Below are 15,720 nucleotides of genomic sequence, written 5' to 3'. Positions count from 1 at the left end.
AGTGACCTCACTGGGAACCGAAAACGGAGCAGCAAAGCTGGTGACAGCAAATCATCACAAGGATAACAATCACCAGGGTCGTCACTGTCACCATCACCATCATCAGCATCATCATCATCATCACCAGCACTGTCATCTCCATCAATACAATTATCATCACCACCATCATCACATCCCATCATCATCATCACCACCATCTCCACCGTCCCCATCATCACTACCACCACTGCCACCAACATCATCACCACCATTATCACCATCAGGACCACCAGAACCATCATCTTCATCATCATAACTACCATCATCTCCATCAATATCATCACCGTCATCTCACCATCACCATCATCATACAGCACTGTCACCTCTGTCAATATAATTATCATTACCTCCATCATCACCATCATCACCATCAGTACCAAACCATCATCTCCATCATCATAATCACCACCATCTCCATCGATATCATCACCATCATCTCCACCATCACCATCAACACCATCACCATCGTCAGCATCATCACCAGCACTGTCATCTCCATCAATACTATTATCATCATGACCATCACCACCATCTCCACCATCACCATCATCACCGTCACCATCATCATCATACCAGCACCAGCACTGTCACCTCTGTCAATATAATTATCATCACCTCCATCACCGTCATTATCACCATCAGTACCAAGACCATCATCTCCATCATCATAATTACCATCATCTCCTTCAACATAATCACCATATCTCCACCATCACAACCATCACTACCATCACTGTCATTGCCAACATCATCATCACCACCATCATCACAATTACCATCATCATCATTGTCATCATCACCATCGCCATTATTTTCATCATCACTATCATCGTCACAAACATCATCGTCGTCTCCATCACCATCACCACCACCACCCCTGTTACTACATTAACAGCAGCAAACATGTACCGAGGGGCTGTTACGTACTGGACACTGAGCACCTGTCATGTACCAGCTTACTTCATCTTGGCGATGATTAATTCTATAATTCCCATTGAGGCATGGAAAGGAGAAGCAATCGGCTCAAGGCCACAGATAATACCAATGAAGCCAGGAATCTGCAGGCAGGCTGTGGCTCTCTTAACCACTACGCTAAAGCTAGGAGAGATGCCTCAGCCACTCAACGTGCAAGGTGAGTCTGCGAGAGGAACCCTCGGGCAATTCCAGCAGCTATTCCATAGAACATGAGCCCCCGGAAGATTTCCAAGAGCTCCAAACAACTAGCCACCTGCCCTTTCTAAGCCCACCAATGCCTGTGCTATGGACAGCCAGGACAACATAACATTCTCTTTCTAAACACTTCTCTTCAGAAGCAAAAATAAAACAATTCCCCAAATCTGAAAGGCATTTTTTTTTGTATGGCCATACCTATGGCATATGGATGTTTCTGGGCCAGAGACTGAATCCAAGCAGCAGCTTCCGCAACACTGGATCCTTTAACCCACTGTTCCAGGCTGGGTCAAACCCTCACCTCCATAGCCATCCAAGCTGCTGCAGTCAGATTCTTAACCCACTGCATCACAGCAGGAATTCCCAAAGGCACTCCTTTGGACAACAGAAGGGACATAAAAATTTTTCATATCACTTTCTAAAACCCCAACTCCAGACTTTGGGGTCCTCGCAGCTGTGAGCGGGCAAATCTGGGCCTGTCTGCCTTGACACCTGCAACCCTCCCTTTGGAGTCACACCCGCTGGGTATAAAAGCAACTGGATGGATGGAGGCACCAGGCACCACATTTGCACTCGATGTTGATTGATTGAAGCCTCGCAGCCACCATTTAGGAGAAATATTTCTAAGCTTCGATTGTGCTGATGAAGAAAACATGGCCAGGAGAAAAGAAGACCAGAATCACCCAGTTCCATGCAAACAGAGACCAGATTCACAGGCAGATCTGCCACCTGGACGCATGTTCCGCTCACCAAGGTACCCACAGCCTCCCAGACTGCAGCGCTGCGATCCCCAAGACCACCTTTTCTGCCTGAAATCCTGCTGAGAAGTGTGAGGGGCGGTCACACTACAGAGTCAGGGGGCCTGGTCTACCTCTAAGGACCAGGAGCAGGTGCAGGACCCCTGCGTGGGCCCTTCAGGCCCCAGGGCTTGGGTCACGAAGGTAGGACCAGCTGAGCTTTGCTGAGCCCAGTTAGGGAATCATCTCAGCACTTCCCCGCTTTCCTGGCCTTGAACTCGAAGGACCTTGCTGAGGACCACCGGCCGCCCCTCCTCGGCAACGAGCATCGCTTCCCAGAGTGAACATTTCTCTGCATTCGAAGCAAACACACATATTTTCCCCCTTGGAAATTTGTTGTGCTAAACAAATTAATCTAGCACCAGATTATATTATGAAGAACCATAAATCTTTTCCAAGATAAGCATCTGTCGACTTGGATTAGCAATATCCAATGCACTGTGAATTAATTTGCTAAGCCTTATAATGCTGTCCCGGGCGTTTAACTTTAGTCATAATAAATGTAATTTGGAAGAAATGGGAACCTGTTCTCTCATCCATGTCTATATAGTAAGTGACGTATGCAGAGGAGATGAGAGTAAATGCATGCAGCACTAAATTCTATTATGATGATGGCTTGGGAGTTTATTGAGGGAAAAAGCGAATGCTCTATAAACTGCTCTTGGGCGCCCAGCACACAGAAGATGAACAGCAGGCCCTGTGCGTCTGGAGCTTCCAGAAGGAGATTACGTGGTGGAAGGCCCAGGTACAGCCCTGCAGACTCTGTCCTGTGAGGCTCCCAAGCTCCCGGCCTCCATCTCTCCATCCCTCCATCTCTGCATCCCTCCATCCCAGCCCCCAGCACTGAGATGGAGCTTGGGTTTGCTTCCGCAGACATGCTGCTCTCTAGGGAAGAACTGCTCACAAAAACTGCAGCTCTCCTGTCCAGGCAACGGAAGGAAGTAGGTCATGGAACAAGAGCCACCCACTCCACGGAGACGTGTCCAACTACTGACCGCTGCCAGCCTGCCGGTCAGGATGCAAAACTGGTGCACATGCAGAGTGCAAGGGACAGTGTGGCAACCTGGCTGCAGAGGGACCCTGGGGAACAAGTCTCTTCTGTCCTCTGGCTTCTGGAAAGGACCCGAGCCGAGTCCAATCCCTGAGGAAGTGGAGGAGTGAGGGTGGGGAGGCTGCACATCCCCGCTCCCCCCCTGCTTAGGCCCTGGAACTTGCTTTCCATTTTGCAGGTTAGCAAATACTGCTGCCAGTCTAGGACGTGCACGCGCTCACAGATTCATCTGCAAACCTGGAGTTACAGCAGGGCGGGGACCACGGCTTATTCACAGAGGCTGCGGCAGGGGGTTGGAACACAGGGGTCCGGGATTCTGGGCTGTCCCCCAGCTGGCCTGAAGCCGATGATATGTGGAGGCTACCAGTGAAGGGACAAACTCTGGCCTGGGGGATTTTGAGGGCCACTCCTTTAGAAGCAATCGGAGGAGTTAACAGGAGAAGAAAAAAAAGCTAAACGATGTTGCAGCAGATGTTAAAGCCAAGAAAGGCTCAATGTTCACGCACCTAGAATAGCACAGGCAGAAGAACCAGAGCCATTGGTCTCATCTCCATCCTCCAAACCCCTCCTAACTTTGGGCAAAAGACACCCCCGACCCTGGTCAGGGTGCAAAGCCTCAGCCAACACCACAGGGTGCTCCCCCGGACACCCGGCTTCAGTCTCTCCTGCTGTTTAAGACAATCTCTCCTTCTGGGCTGATGTGGAAGTTGCCCAGGCCACACCCTTTGAAGGTTCCCGAACATGCCACATACCCTACTTCCATCAGCAGATGTGCCCACATCCGGCCCAGGAGATGAAGTTCTGCCATCTGGGAAGATGCGACTGTGGGTCTGGTGGGGCTCAGCACCCCCTACGCAGGCACAGCGGACACACTGTCCACTTTTAGGCCACCCCCAAGGAGAGGCCGTCTCCCTTCTCCCTTCCGTCAGCAAAAACAGCCTGGCTCCCACCTTCCAGAGCACAACCCACATTTGCCAGAACATAGACAGGCGCAAGTTCACGGACGCCCCGGGTCCCTCTCTCCCTGAGGTCCTGATACTCAGGCTCCCCTGCAGGGAAACGGAGGGTTCCCCAAAGCAGCATCACGCAAGCACAGCTCGGCACCCCTCCTGAGCCACACCCCCAAAGCCTCCCCCACCGCAAGGGAACCCCAACCAGAGAAGAGGTGGGCGTACCTGAGGTCTCCCCCAGAACCCGCGGGGGCTGACTGTCTCTGCCATTGTCTCTGCTGGGACTGGTGGAAGGCTCCGTTGTGCTAATCCCCACCGGGATCCTATTCCTGGGGTCCAGGGGCTCGGTGACCCCCTGAGTCTGCAGCAGCACGGAGGTGACCGTGGTGGCTGTGGCGGTGGTGGCGGCCACAGTCGTCTTCCGTGTTTGTACAATGGAGACTGTGGTGGGGCCATAAACGCCCGGAAAGGTGTTGGCTTCTGGGGCCTCCTCCTCCCCCGTGGGCCCCCAGGCGATGAACTCCGTCTCCGTGGTGGGCCTGCTGCCTCGGAAGTCAAAGCTGTTGACAGCGGGCCCCTGCAGGTGCCTCTTCCCCCGCCGGAGGAGGGCCTGCTGGTCCGTGGGGGCCCCGGCGCCCCCCGCCGAGGAGGACGAGGCCGCGGAGGAGCCCAGGGAAGGGCTGGATTTGGCAGCAGCTGGGGGCTTGGCCAACCCCGCTTTGGGCACCAGCGCGGCCACCTGGTCCCTGGGTCTGTGTGCCCGTCGCGCCCGGGAACTCGGCATCTGCCCGTGACTGTGACCGCGCTCAACGCGGGGCGGGCGGGGGCTCCACACAGGCGCCGGGACCCGGGCGGACTGTCCGCTCTTAAAACTCCACAAGCGGGGCGGCCGGTGCGGCGGCCGGGGCAGCAGCCGGAACTCGGGGCCCGGGCCCAGGGACTCGCATGCGGGCAGATCCAGGGCGAGCTGAAACATGGCTATAAGAATCCACGCTTGGCTTCCCAGGGAGCGGCCGGGCCAGCGAACAGACATGGAACTGCGTGGGAGAGAAAGAAGAGCATCAGTGGGGGGCTCTGGGTGGGGCTCCCGCGGGGTCCCCTCCACCCCCACCAAGACCAGAAAACGCTCTTCTTGTAATGAGCGCTAATCCGAACTTCAAAAGAGGAAAAAAACCCTTCATTAGTTTACTTCAAAGGCTGACTCAAGTGGGCTCAATTAATCGGCATCTTAGAAGATGGGGCCCTAGCGCACAGACTCTGGGGCCGGTTTCCTGCCCCTGAAACTGCTCACCCCATCCCCCTCCACAAGGAGCTCCCTGCACTTGGCCGGTCGATGCCCAATAGCCCACTGCCCGGGAGGGAAACCCAGCCCCGAACCCGCCACCCATCAGCCGGAGGAGACGACCTCATGGGCCTTAGGTCCCCACTCTGCTTTGACCCAGAATAAAACAGAGGCACCAAGACACCAAGGAGGGAACAGCAGGCCTGGGACACAGTCCACAGCCTGGGTCCAGGGCGGCACTTCCCTCCAGGTCACAGAAGTCCCAGCCCAAGGCCAGAGATGCTAAGTCTGCAGCCGCCTATATTGAGGGTGGGAGGGTCAGAGGCATCAGCTCAGGGTGGGGCTTCACCTGTTGCATAAAGTCCCGCATCCACTGCTCCCTCAGCTCAGGCGGGCCCTGTGCTCCGCAAACCCCACCCTCCCCCATCTCTCAATCAAATGCACTTAAAACAGGTTTGTGGCCTGAAAGCCAGGCACGCATGGGGCAAAGCTGCACGTCTGTGGCCTCCCATGGGTGGGGCTCGAGAAAAGAAGTGCATAGAGAAGCTGCCCGCTCATCAGGGTGTCAGCTCTACCCAGGTGTTTGTTCTGTTGACATTTCTGCTTCCCGGATTTACCTCCAGTGCCGGTGCCCTAGGAACCCTGTCGCCTGCTTCCTCAGCGCAGGGAGGCTGCAGAGGGCGCACCCTGCACAGGCTGGCGAGGGGGCCCCGGGAAAGATGGAGCCAGGAAGCTCCAGGGTGGCAGGTAGGGGGTGGGGGGACCCAGCCCACGCGCCCTTCAAAGTCAGAGCTCGTCACCAACGTCACCTCTGAGAATTGACATGAAGCCAGAATGTGGGGACATTCGCGGGTGGGGGTGGGCGAGCGGGCTCGGTGCGCTAAGCCGCCAGCTCAAAGCGCTGCTCAGAAGCAGACCTGTGGCAGCCAAGTCGGGCAGGTCTGCAGCATGGGTGTCACATGACTTTAGAAGGGACTGAATCCGACGCCTGTGAGTGTCCCCGAGAGCATGTGCGAGTGCCCACCTGCCCGGGCCGACCCAGGGACGAGCTGTCCCCGCCAGCCACCAGCGTGCTGAAAGAAACGTGTACTGATGAGCACTAATTACCAAAAAAGGCTTGTCCCCAAACAACAGGGCCCAGTTTTTTAATCAGAACAAAAGTACTTGGCTTTAGAAATTAGGAATCGCTCATTATGCTAATGGATCTGCAAGGAGTGGCTGTCTGTGTGAGGTTTCTCTGCAGGACCAGTAGAGCTTGGTGCGGGGACCCGGCCACCCTCACGGCACAAGGAGCTTAAGGTCAGTGGGAGGTCCCCGGGATGCACAGGAACACTCCTCCGTGGCTGACGAGGATGGTTAGAAGCCCACATTTCCCCACCTCTCTGTGCACCTGGACAGAGTCCAGCCCTCGGGGAACGAGAGGCAGCTTCCAGCAGGTGTGATATCTCGGCCTAGAAGGCACTGTTGGCCACTACCAGGCACCACTTGGTCTCCCCAGGCACTCCTGTGCCTCGCCATGTACCCCCAGGCTTCACCAGGCACCACCACGTGCCACCAACTTACCAGGGCTCACCATACTCCACCAATCACCACTCGGCCCCACCTGGTAGTACCAGGCCCCATCAGGCCTCACCAGGTACCCAAAGACCTAACTAGGCCTGCTCAGGCCTCACCAGACCCCAGTAGGCATCCCGAAGTGCCACAATCACATCAGGCCCCACCAGGCCCCACCAGGTAGTACCAGGCCCATCAGGAAGGCTGCATGAACCTGCCAGCCACCACGACCTGGAGAAAAGTCACCCCAGGAAAGGAAAACAGCAGCCCCTAAGCTTGTGTGCCTGGCTGCCCCGTGTAACTTCACACACGGGATAGTCCTGCCATTTCCCACCAATCGTGAGTGACAATTGGTCACCATAGAAATCCCCCTTTGCCAGGCCACCCAGCGGATGTGGAGAAAAGCCGACCAATTGCAACAGTGGGGAGAACTTGATTTGTTTTTCTTCTTTGAGTCCAGTTTCTTTCTTTTTAAACTGGAGGGTGTGCACACAGAGGGAAAATAGGGAACAAGTCAGGACAGAGCCTCCACCCAACACTGCCACCCCCGGGGAAATGCAGGGCTCGGGTGGGGGGCAGAGGGGCCCCCTGAGGGAGGCGAGGGCCTGATTCCATGGCCTGCAGGGGACCCAACCCTGGCCTCTTCCCAGGGGTCAAAGGCCCCACACCCTCTGCTCCGTCACCAGGTCTGTGCCTCGGGTGCAGTCTGGAGCCCTCTGGCCTCTTGTGGGCACTGCCTGGGGAGGCAGCCACATCTGCAAGGACCACGTGAGGGACAAGTGGCCTCATCCCTCCAGCTGGTCCTGATGTCAGGAAGGACCCCAGGACCACCCCGACTCTCCCCTCGGACACTGCTCAGCACGGGGGTGCGGGGAAGCCCAACTCCACAGTCCTTTCATGAGTCAGAGGTTCCTGGAGACCCACTTCCAGATCCCCTCACCCAGGAAGGCTTCCATGGTGCCGTCAGCCACTTCTCATGATGGCAGAGAACTCCCCACATCTGCAGGGGGATGCCCTGCAGCGGCTGCTGATGCCGCTAACCAGAAGAGCTGGTAAGTGGCATGCCGAGGAGGCCAGACCCCCTCAAACTCCGGGCACCCACAGACCCCTTACCAATGGCTACCACATCACTCCTACCAGGATGGCTAAAAGCAGAAGACTGACAATTCCAAGTGTTGACGAGGATGCGGGAGATGGGAATTCTAACGCACCATTGGTGGGAACGCGAAAAGGCATAGCCATTACGAAAATTTGGGAAGTTCTTCATAGACAGTTACAGTGACCCAGAAATTTCACACTCGGGTACAAAAATGTTATGACTGTTCATATACACAAGAAAGGAACATGGAAACCACCTCTGTGGCCATCAGCCCGTCAGCTGATCAGTGGGTAAAGAAATGAGGTCCATCCCTACAGTGGACCAGTATCTGGCCATCAAAGGAAAGAGTTCCCTGGTGGCTCAGCAGGTTAAGGACCTAGCATTGTCACTGCTGGGGCACAGGTTCAGTTCCTGGTCTAGAATGTCCATACGCCACAGGCACGGCCAAAAAGAAAAAAAAAAGAAAAAAAAAAAAAAAAGGAAAGACATACTAATACACACTACCACATGGATGGACCCTGAAAACATTAAAAGCAGCCAGTCACACAAGGCTACGATTCTGTTCATGTGAAAAGCCCAGAAGCAGTCAATCCACAGAGACAGAAAGAAGATGGGTTGTTGCCAGGGGCTGGGGGGTGACTGTTAATGGTTACAGGGTTTCTTTTAGGGGTGATGAGAATGTCCTGGAATTATCAGCAGTAACGGTTGCACAAATCGTGAATATATGAAAACCACTGACTGCTACACTTTAAAGAGGTGAGTGTTGGGGCACGTGAACTAGACCTGCAGAAGAGACCCTGGGCAGTGGGTACAGGGACCGGGACACTCTGCCCTGCCTCCTAATCCTGTTCCTGTCCTGGCAGGTCCACTGAAGACTTCAGAGCCGTCCACGTGATCCTCGCCTGAGTGCCCGGCACCACGTCCACACCCTGCGAAGGGCCCGATACCCACCCCCACCCGCGGCGTCAAGCACACACTTTCAAATGCGGCACAAACGCCCTCAGCCACCCCTACCTGATTGCTTCCAAATTGAGAACTACTGCTCCGTCTCACTTTATTTTCTAGTTTGCGGCTTTCTTGCCTCTCTCCCTTTTAAATTTTTATTGAAATCTTTTCTTCCCCAAGAACAGTTTAATAAGATTCAGCAAATGGAGATTCAATTCGATCCCTTCTGTGTATTTTCTTCGCGGAAGAAAATCACTGTCAGTTAAGGGAGACGAAGACATCTCTTCCACTTAACAGTGCACTTTTCCCCAAGCAAAGAGTTTGCAGCGCTGACTCCTGCAAGCAGCTGGCATCCGCCTGCCCGGGCACTGGGGCTGGGCCAGGAGCCCTGTGTCTGCACGGCCTAGAGGCCATCCCCAAATCTCTAAGAGGGCACAGACCTGAGAGGTCAGGTGGCCAATCCGTCTCAGCCCTGCAGGGCAGCTGCAAAACACCCCATGGACACTCCGGCCCTGGATGGCTGAGGAAGATGCCCGCCCGATGTCTGGTCTTGGGTTTCTCGTCAGTCGGTTTGGGGGACAAGCCACAGCAGGAACAATTCTGTTTGAAGTTGGCCTGGGCTTGGGCTGGTTGCTTCCGCTCAGCAAACCCCAGTTCCCATCATTAGGGGCGATGGCTGGAGCAGGTGGTACTCAGGTCTCCTCACCTTCTGAGAAGAGCCATACACCTGAGATCAACGATTGACAGGGTGGAGTCTGAAATGACTCCGAAGGCACAGATGGGACAGACTCAGATGCACTCCTTCCAGAGAGCTGGAGGGAGGGCACCCCAATCCCCACAGACACCGGTGTCCCCTCCCCTGGGGCCCTGGGGAGTCCCTGCTCCCTCCAACATAACCACATGCCCCTTGACCTGACCCACTTCTGCTGGTCTCTTTGTTTAACTAAGTTCTTTGTGGAGGAGTTAGAGATTCACAGAAAGAACTGCACAAAGGCACAGAGAGTTCCTGCGTCCTCTTCTCCCCCATGCACCTATGTTAACATCCTACGTCACCATGGTAACCTGTCTAAACTAAGGAGAAACAGGGGTCCATCGCCATGAACCAAATTCCGCACTTTTTTAGTTGTCACCGGTCTTCTGTTCCAGGATCCCACTCAGGTCACTGTGTGACATCCGTCACCACATCTCCTCTGGGCTGTGACAGCTGCTGAGACGTGTCCTGTTTTGATGACCTCCACCGTTCTGAGGAGGACTGTCAGGCAGTCTGCAGACTGTCCTCCCTCTCCTGGGATTTGTCTCATGTCCCTCTCATGGTGAGACTGCGGTGATGGGTTCTTGGGAGGAACCACGGAGGCACAGCCCTGGCCACGTGGTATCAGGTGCCTGTGGTCCACAGGATCCGCCACTCTAATGTGGACCTCGGTCACCAGACACCTCCTGACAAGCAAAGACCCACCCTTCCTACACCTGATCCTGGGGAGCAGGTCCCCAAGCACAGCACACACTCCGGGGGCAAAAACCAACCTTGTTTTTCACTCTTAAAAATTCACCAGTCTGACAGGTGAGCCGTGAATGGGCCAAATCTAAAGCAACCACCCCAAACAGAGGGGGGAGGGTGACAGGCAGGCCTTTCCTGTCCTTTAAAAACCTACCTTCCAAGTGCTTTTGGGGGGTGGACTGGTGAGGGGCGGGGGGGTCTCTCCTCGGGGAATCGGAGGGAGGCTGGGGTTGCGGGGGGAAGAAGTCCCAAGATTTGCTCTCAGACACATTCAGAGCCACCTTCTTCTGGAGCGTCATGGTGTGACCCTGCTCCTCACAGAGACAAGAGGCCGGGGGGCAGGCTGGGGGTCCCCGAGGGATGGAATGAGCAGCAAGCCTTCTGAGAACAAATCCCGGCCCGGGCCACACTCAACCCTGGGCCTTCAGGCAGAGGAAACCCGGGTGGCTCAGGCTTCCTCTCACGCCCTCTCCTCCTCCTGCTGGAGCCGGCATCCTATCAGGAAGGGCCATTCGATTCTAGACGGGAAGGGAGCAGGCCTGGTGCAGAAAAGGCCCCGTCACTCCTGCTTCTGTCTCACCCCAAGTTCTATGCCCTGGAGAGAGGGACACAGCCTTCAGAAGCCAGAAGAGGCCTGTCTCCCCTCCTCCAAACAGGAGGTCTGGCGCCCAGGTGCATCCCGTGTTGCTGCCCCCAACCCCCATCACCAATGGGGCAGCGCAGCAGCTTCTGGCTACATTTCAGGAGCAGAGACCTGTCCTCCCAGCTCAGGGGCGTAGGACTTCCTCCCCCGTTACCACTCAGGAAGGGAGCATGTCTTTCTTCTGGAAAGCAGTCACTGGTTCGATTTTCCCAATGAAACCGACACAGCCGGGATTCCCTTGAACGGAGCTCCCAGCCTGACGTCATGGCAACGTCCCGTCCGAGTGGCTCCCCGGCCTGGAGTTCATGGGATTAAAGCATCCCCCCGCCCGGAGGTGCCCGGGCTTCGTCTTCCGTGGTCCCGCTGGATGTCGGCACACACGTGGTACTGACTCCTGGACATGCAGCAGCACAGGAGGGATTCATTTGCATCAGGCAGAAACCTCCAACCCCAGACATCGCTGACTGCTCTCCTCCCCTGGGCCTGGGGTCCTCTTGGCACCCACCCCTCCTGGATGCCTTCCAGTGGGCGATGCCCAGGGAAACCACTCTCCTGAGGGACCCCTTCGTCCTGGAGCATCTGTGGGTGGGTGTCTCATCGCTAACCCTCTATCCCCAGGTGCGACAACAGGGGACCCACAAATGAAGGGGCCTGGCCGCGGCCACCATGAGTCTAGGACTTGGGGACTTGTGATCTCTGTGCTCAGAAACTAGATCCCAACAAGCCTGGACCTGTGGGACCAGGGACACGCTGGAAAAAGTAGAGCCAGAACAAACCTGTAACCATGGCAACTCCACTCCCTGGAGAGTCTGTACAGAGGCTCCGCCCATGGGGAGGGGCCCGGGTAGGCATGGACCTTGGCAGGTGGACCCCCACGGCTCTCCCAGTGCTCATGGGCTTGCGGGTTCCAGGAAAATACTTCACAAGCCCTCGCAGAGGATGGCAAGCCCTGGTGTGTCCCTGACGCCACACGGTTCACATGGGGCAATGGCATCATGGGTGCATCTCCGGGGACTGGGGGCAACGGTGCCCCCAGGGGATGTTCAACAAGGTCTGGAAACATCCCCGGTGGTCGGCAGAGGGAGGGAGGCTCTGCTATGGGCACCCAGTGGGCAGAGGCCAGGGAGGCTGCAAAACACCCCATGTGCACTGGACAGACCCCACACGAAGACTCGTCCAGCCCCTCAGTGCACAGGGCCGAGGTCAAGAAGCCCTCTTGTGCACAGACAGTCTGCTCCTCCCGGGGCCTGGTGACGGGGATGGAGCCTCTTCATCCCCAAGAGGCAGTCACTTGGCCATGATGAACCCTCGTGGGCTCCAGAAGTGGGCCTGCATGGTGGCGACATAAGGACAAAGGGCCCGTGCCCTGACGTCCGACCCTGGCGCTGCAACCTGCTAGCTGCGTGAGCTTGGGCCCCGTGGAACCTGAGCCTCAATTTCCCCACTTGTAAAACAGGGTGTCATGGGGACTCCACAGAGAGAACTTTAGACGTGGCTCCCAGCCATGGTCCCTCCTTTCCAGGGCCCCGCTCCGCAGAGGGGCATTTGCAGAACTCGGAGGCCTGGGGAGGCACGGGGGCTGGTGCTTGAGAGGCTGCGCAGGTGCGTGGAGGAGACTGGAGGATAGCAACGTGCTGGCATTCTGGTTGCCCGGGCAACGTGCCCGCGAGCATTCCGGAGGAGTGAAGTGGTGACAAGCGCTGGGTGGGCAGCGCTGTGGGAGGGAACGCTCTCCCCAGAGTGGGGAGCAGGGCTTCTGAGTGTCTGAAGTTACTGCTGCTGTGGCCAGGTCCCCACTGCCCTCCTGCAACCTTACTGCAGGGGGACAGGGGGAGGGCCATGCAGGAACAGCTGCCCCATGGAGTGCCCCCAGCCTGCCTTCTCTGGATGGCACCCAGGATGTGACGCGCAGCCTCCCTGAGTCCGCCAGTTTGCCCTGCCTGGTCTCCTGGGCCAGCCCCCACCCCAGTGCTTCCTCTGCAGGCGGGGGCTGAGGTCTGAGACGTGCCCCCACCCCATACCAACTAGAGCATCCGAGGCTCAAGCCTGTCTCCTCCTTGTTTCGCTCTGGGCAAAGCCAACCATGAACAGGAACTGGACAAGGATCCTGGCATCTGGCACCCCACGCCAGAGGCCAGATCCCAGAGAGGACTCAGAAGACCCTGATAAGGCAAAGTTGATTCTGCAAACTCCCGGCCGTGGGCCTCAGCCTGGGTCTCACGTGAGAACCAGCCAGTTGGGAGAAGAGAGTGGTCGCACAACCCTGAGACCCCGCCTCACTGCAGACCCACTAACCAGCATCTTTGGGGACAAGGCATCTTCCAGTGACGTTTCTGGAAGCTAAGGAACATCGCCCATCCCTCACTGGGACCCAGTTTAATCCTACTTTGTGTCCATGTTTAAGAATAGATATAGGATGGGGAAAGAAGGGCTGCAGGCTAGTGACCCCTCCGAGCAGGGGTCCTGGGCACCAGGTGTCTGAGCTGTCCAGTCTGGAAGAGGCTCGCACAAAGTTCTCGTGCCATCACGTGAAGAGCTAGAGCCACCGCACCAACGCACATTTATGGAATACCGTGCTGAACAGAGCTGACCAGGGACAGAGAGGGCAGAGCGGGAGCTGGCATTCCAGCATCCACGCAGATTGAGCACCAGCCCCGTGCCGGGCTCTGAGCTAAGTGTTTCACACAAACTGTCTCATGCTGTTCGCAAGGTAACCCTCCGAGAGCAACGGCTGTTACTCTCATCTTGCAGAAGAAAGAAAAGCACAAAAATAGGAGCTGTGTTTTTTTCTCTGGAAAGAAGTCTCTTAAAAATACAACTGAAAGCAGGCGATGCTGAGGGAGGTAAATACCCAGCCAGCGACGGAAGCTGGTTCTAGGAGGAGGCGTTGCTCCGAGGTTTTGGGTTCTGAGAACTGTCCCAAGATCTCGGAGGGAACAGTCACGCATTCTGGGCCCCGCTCCTGGTGGTGATAGCTCATTACGGAAACCCCTTTTCCCTGGAGCGGGGATGCAGAACAAAAGGCGTCTGCTGAAGTTCTCTGTCCTCGAGGGCAATACCTGCTTCAGTCGTGCTGCCACTGTCCCGTCACATTTATGAAGCTCCATACACGTGCAAGGCACTTTTGAAGCCAGCAGGGGTGGGGGGTAGTGACGGAGTCAGGCCCCCCATGTCACAGAAGCAAGGCTGTGGGGGGATTTGCAGAGACGGGGACAGGAGGGCAGGATGTCCCAGGGGGAAGTGGAGGCCAGGGCACGGGGAGGGCAGAACAAGACACCACGGCAAACTCCGGTGTCAGGCAGATCGGGGCCGAGTGCCCAGGCCCGTCACTAGCCCACTGACCACACAGCCTGGGCCAGGCCCCCCACATGCCCTGGGCACCATCTCCTGAGATGGGCATGTGCCCATCTTGCATGACGGGGTGTGACGACGGCATGAGGCTGGCAGAGGTCTTGGCCAAGGGCCCGCCTACGCTGGTTAGGAATGAAAAGGAGGTCTGGCCTCGGGCCACAGGCAGAGCAGCTATATGTCCAGCGACAGAGAGGGGTGGACCGCTCAGGAGACAACACCCCCCAGGACCACCCCTCGAAAGCTGGGGCCGCTGCTCAGAGGGGCTCAGGGTGGCAGAAGCAGGGTGCGCCCGTGATGGTCAGAGGACAAACTGGGAGGAAGGACCGTCGGTAGTTTTAGAGCCTGGAGCGGGTGTTATGAAGGTGAAAATGCAGAAGAACCTGCAGAGGCGCAGAAGCTTGCGGGAGGCGCCAGTGCTGGACCAGGAGCTCTGCACAGGGTGACCACGCGGCCACATGGGGGTGGGGCAGGCAGGTGACCTTGAAGGTCCTCCTGAGTCTGTGATGGGCAGACTTCAGGGAGGAGAGCCTGCCTCATACAGTCACGAACAGACCCTGCCCACCCAAGGGGACCCTGGGACTTAAGAGGTCCCCAAACAGTCATCTCCAGAGCCTGCCGCAAACACGCCCCCATCCTCAGTCCTTGGTATCTGAGTGTAAGTGAGGCCGAGATGCAACGAGCCCTTCACAGGGGATCCAGAGGCTCCTATGGGGGCCCAGGGTCCTGAGAATAAGGATGGTGGGGAGGGGCCTGAGGGCGGGGGTTGGGGGGGGGCTCCTCTGGCCTGTCTAACATCGTTTGCGATGGGGAGAGGAAAAGGGTAACTTGAAGACCAGCTGAGCTGCTGGATGCACACTAGGTTTTCTGTGCAAATCCTACAATATGGGTCACAGTTCTGCCTTCTGCTACCGATAGTTCCCATGTCCCCATCAGGAGGGGATGTGACAGGGAAAGAGACTCTGCCACCTCCCCACCCTTTCCCCACCACAGCCGAGGGGGGAAGAGCTCAGACCCAACCCACTGGGCTGTCTGCGAGGCCCAGGGGACGCTGCCCTGGGAAGTGCAGCCTTGGGACAGCCCTCAGCACGCCCACCTGCAACATGGGCAGGATTCAATGAAACACCATTGGTCGAGGCTCTGACCTCAGCGGATGCTCCATAAATGGGGAAGAGCCCTGCCTCTCTCAGACTGGCCCAGAGGTGCAGACGCGAAGGATCAGTGTCATCCTGGCCTCCTCGGGACACCTGGGCAGCTCCAGCTTGCAAGTCTCTGGGGAAAGAGGTGTAGCCGCCAGGCTGCCGACGGCTGCTCACTGGACTCCCATCCTTGAAAGAGGGGCCA

At 56.8% G+C, this 15,720-nt stretch overlaps 1 protein-coding gene across 2 annotated transcripts in view; it reads right to left on the bottom strand.

Annotated features, from left to right (window-relative positions):
- Positions 1-15,720, bottom strand: part of AJAP1 (adherens junctions associated protein 1) — a 105,017-nt gene that overhangs the window by 50,299 nt on the left and 38,998 nt on the right. For both annotated transcript variants that reach the window (XM_084958928.1, XM_084958929.1), the window contains exon 2: positions 4,233-5,044. In XM_084958928.1, coding sequence (XP_084815054.1) covers positions 4,233-5,044 — 812 coding nt within the window. The remainder of the gene's footprint in view (positions 1-4,232; positions 5,045-15,720) is intronic.

Source organism: Sus scrofa, chromosome 6, assembly GCF_054392235.1.
Source record: "Sus scrofa isolate SSC_HxYL_T2T_F1_AM1 chromosome 6, Sscrofa_HxYL_maternal_Yorkshire_Landrace_v2.0, whole genome shotgun sequence".
Lineage (NCBI taxonomy): Eukaryota > Metazoa > Chordata > Mammalia > Artiodactyla > Suidae > Sus > Sus scrofa.
This window is presented reverse-complemented; position numbering and strand designations above follow the sequence as displayed.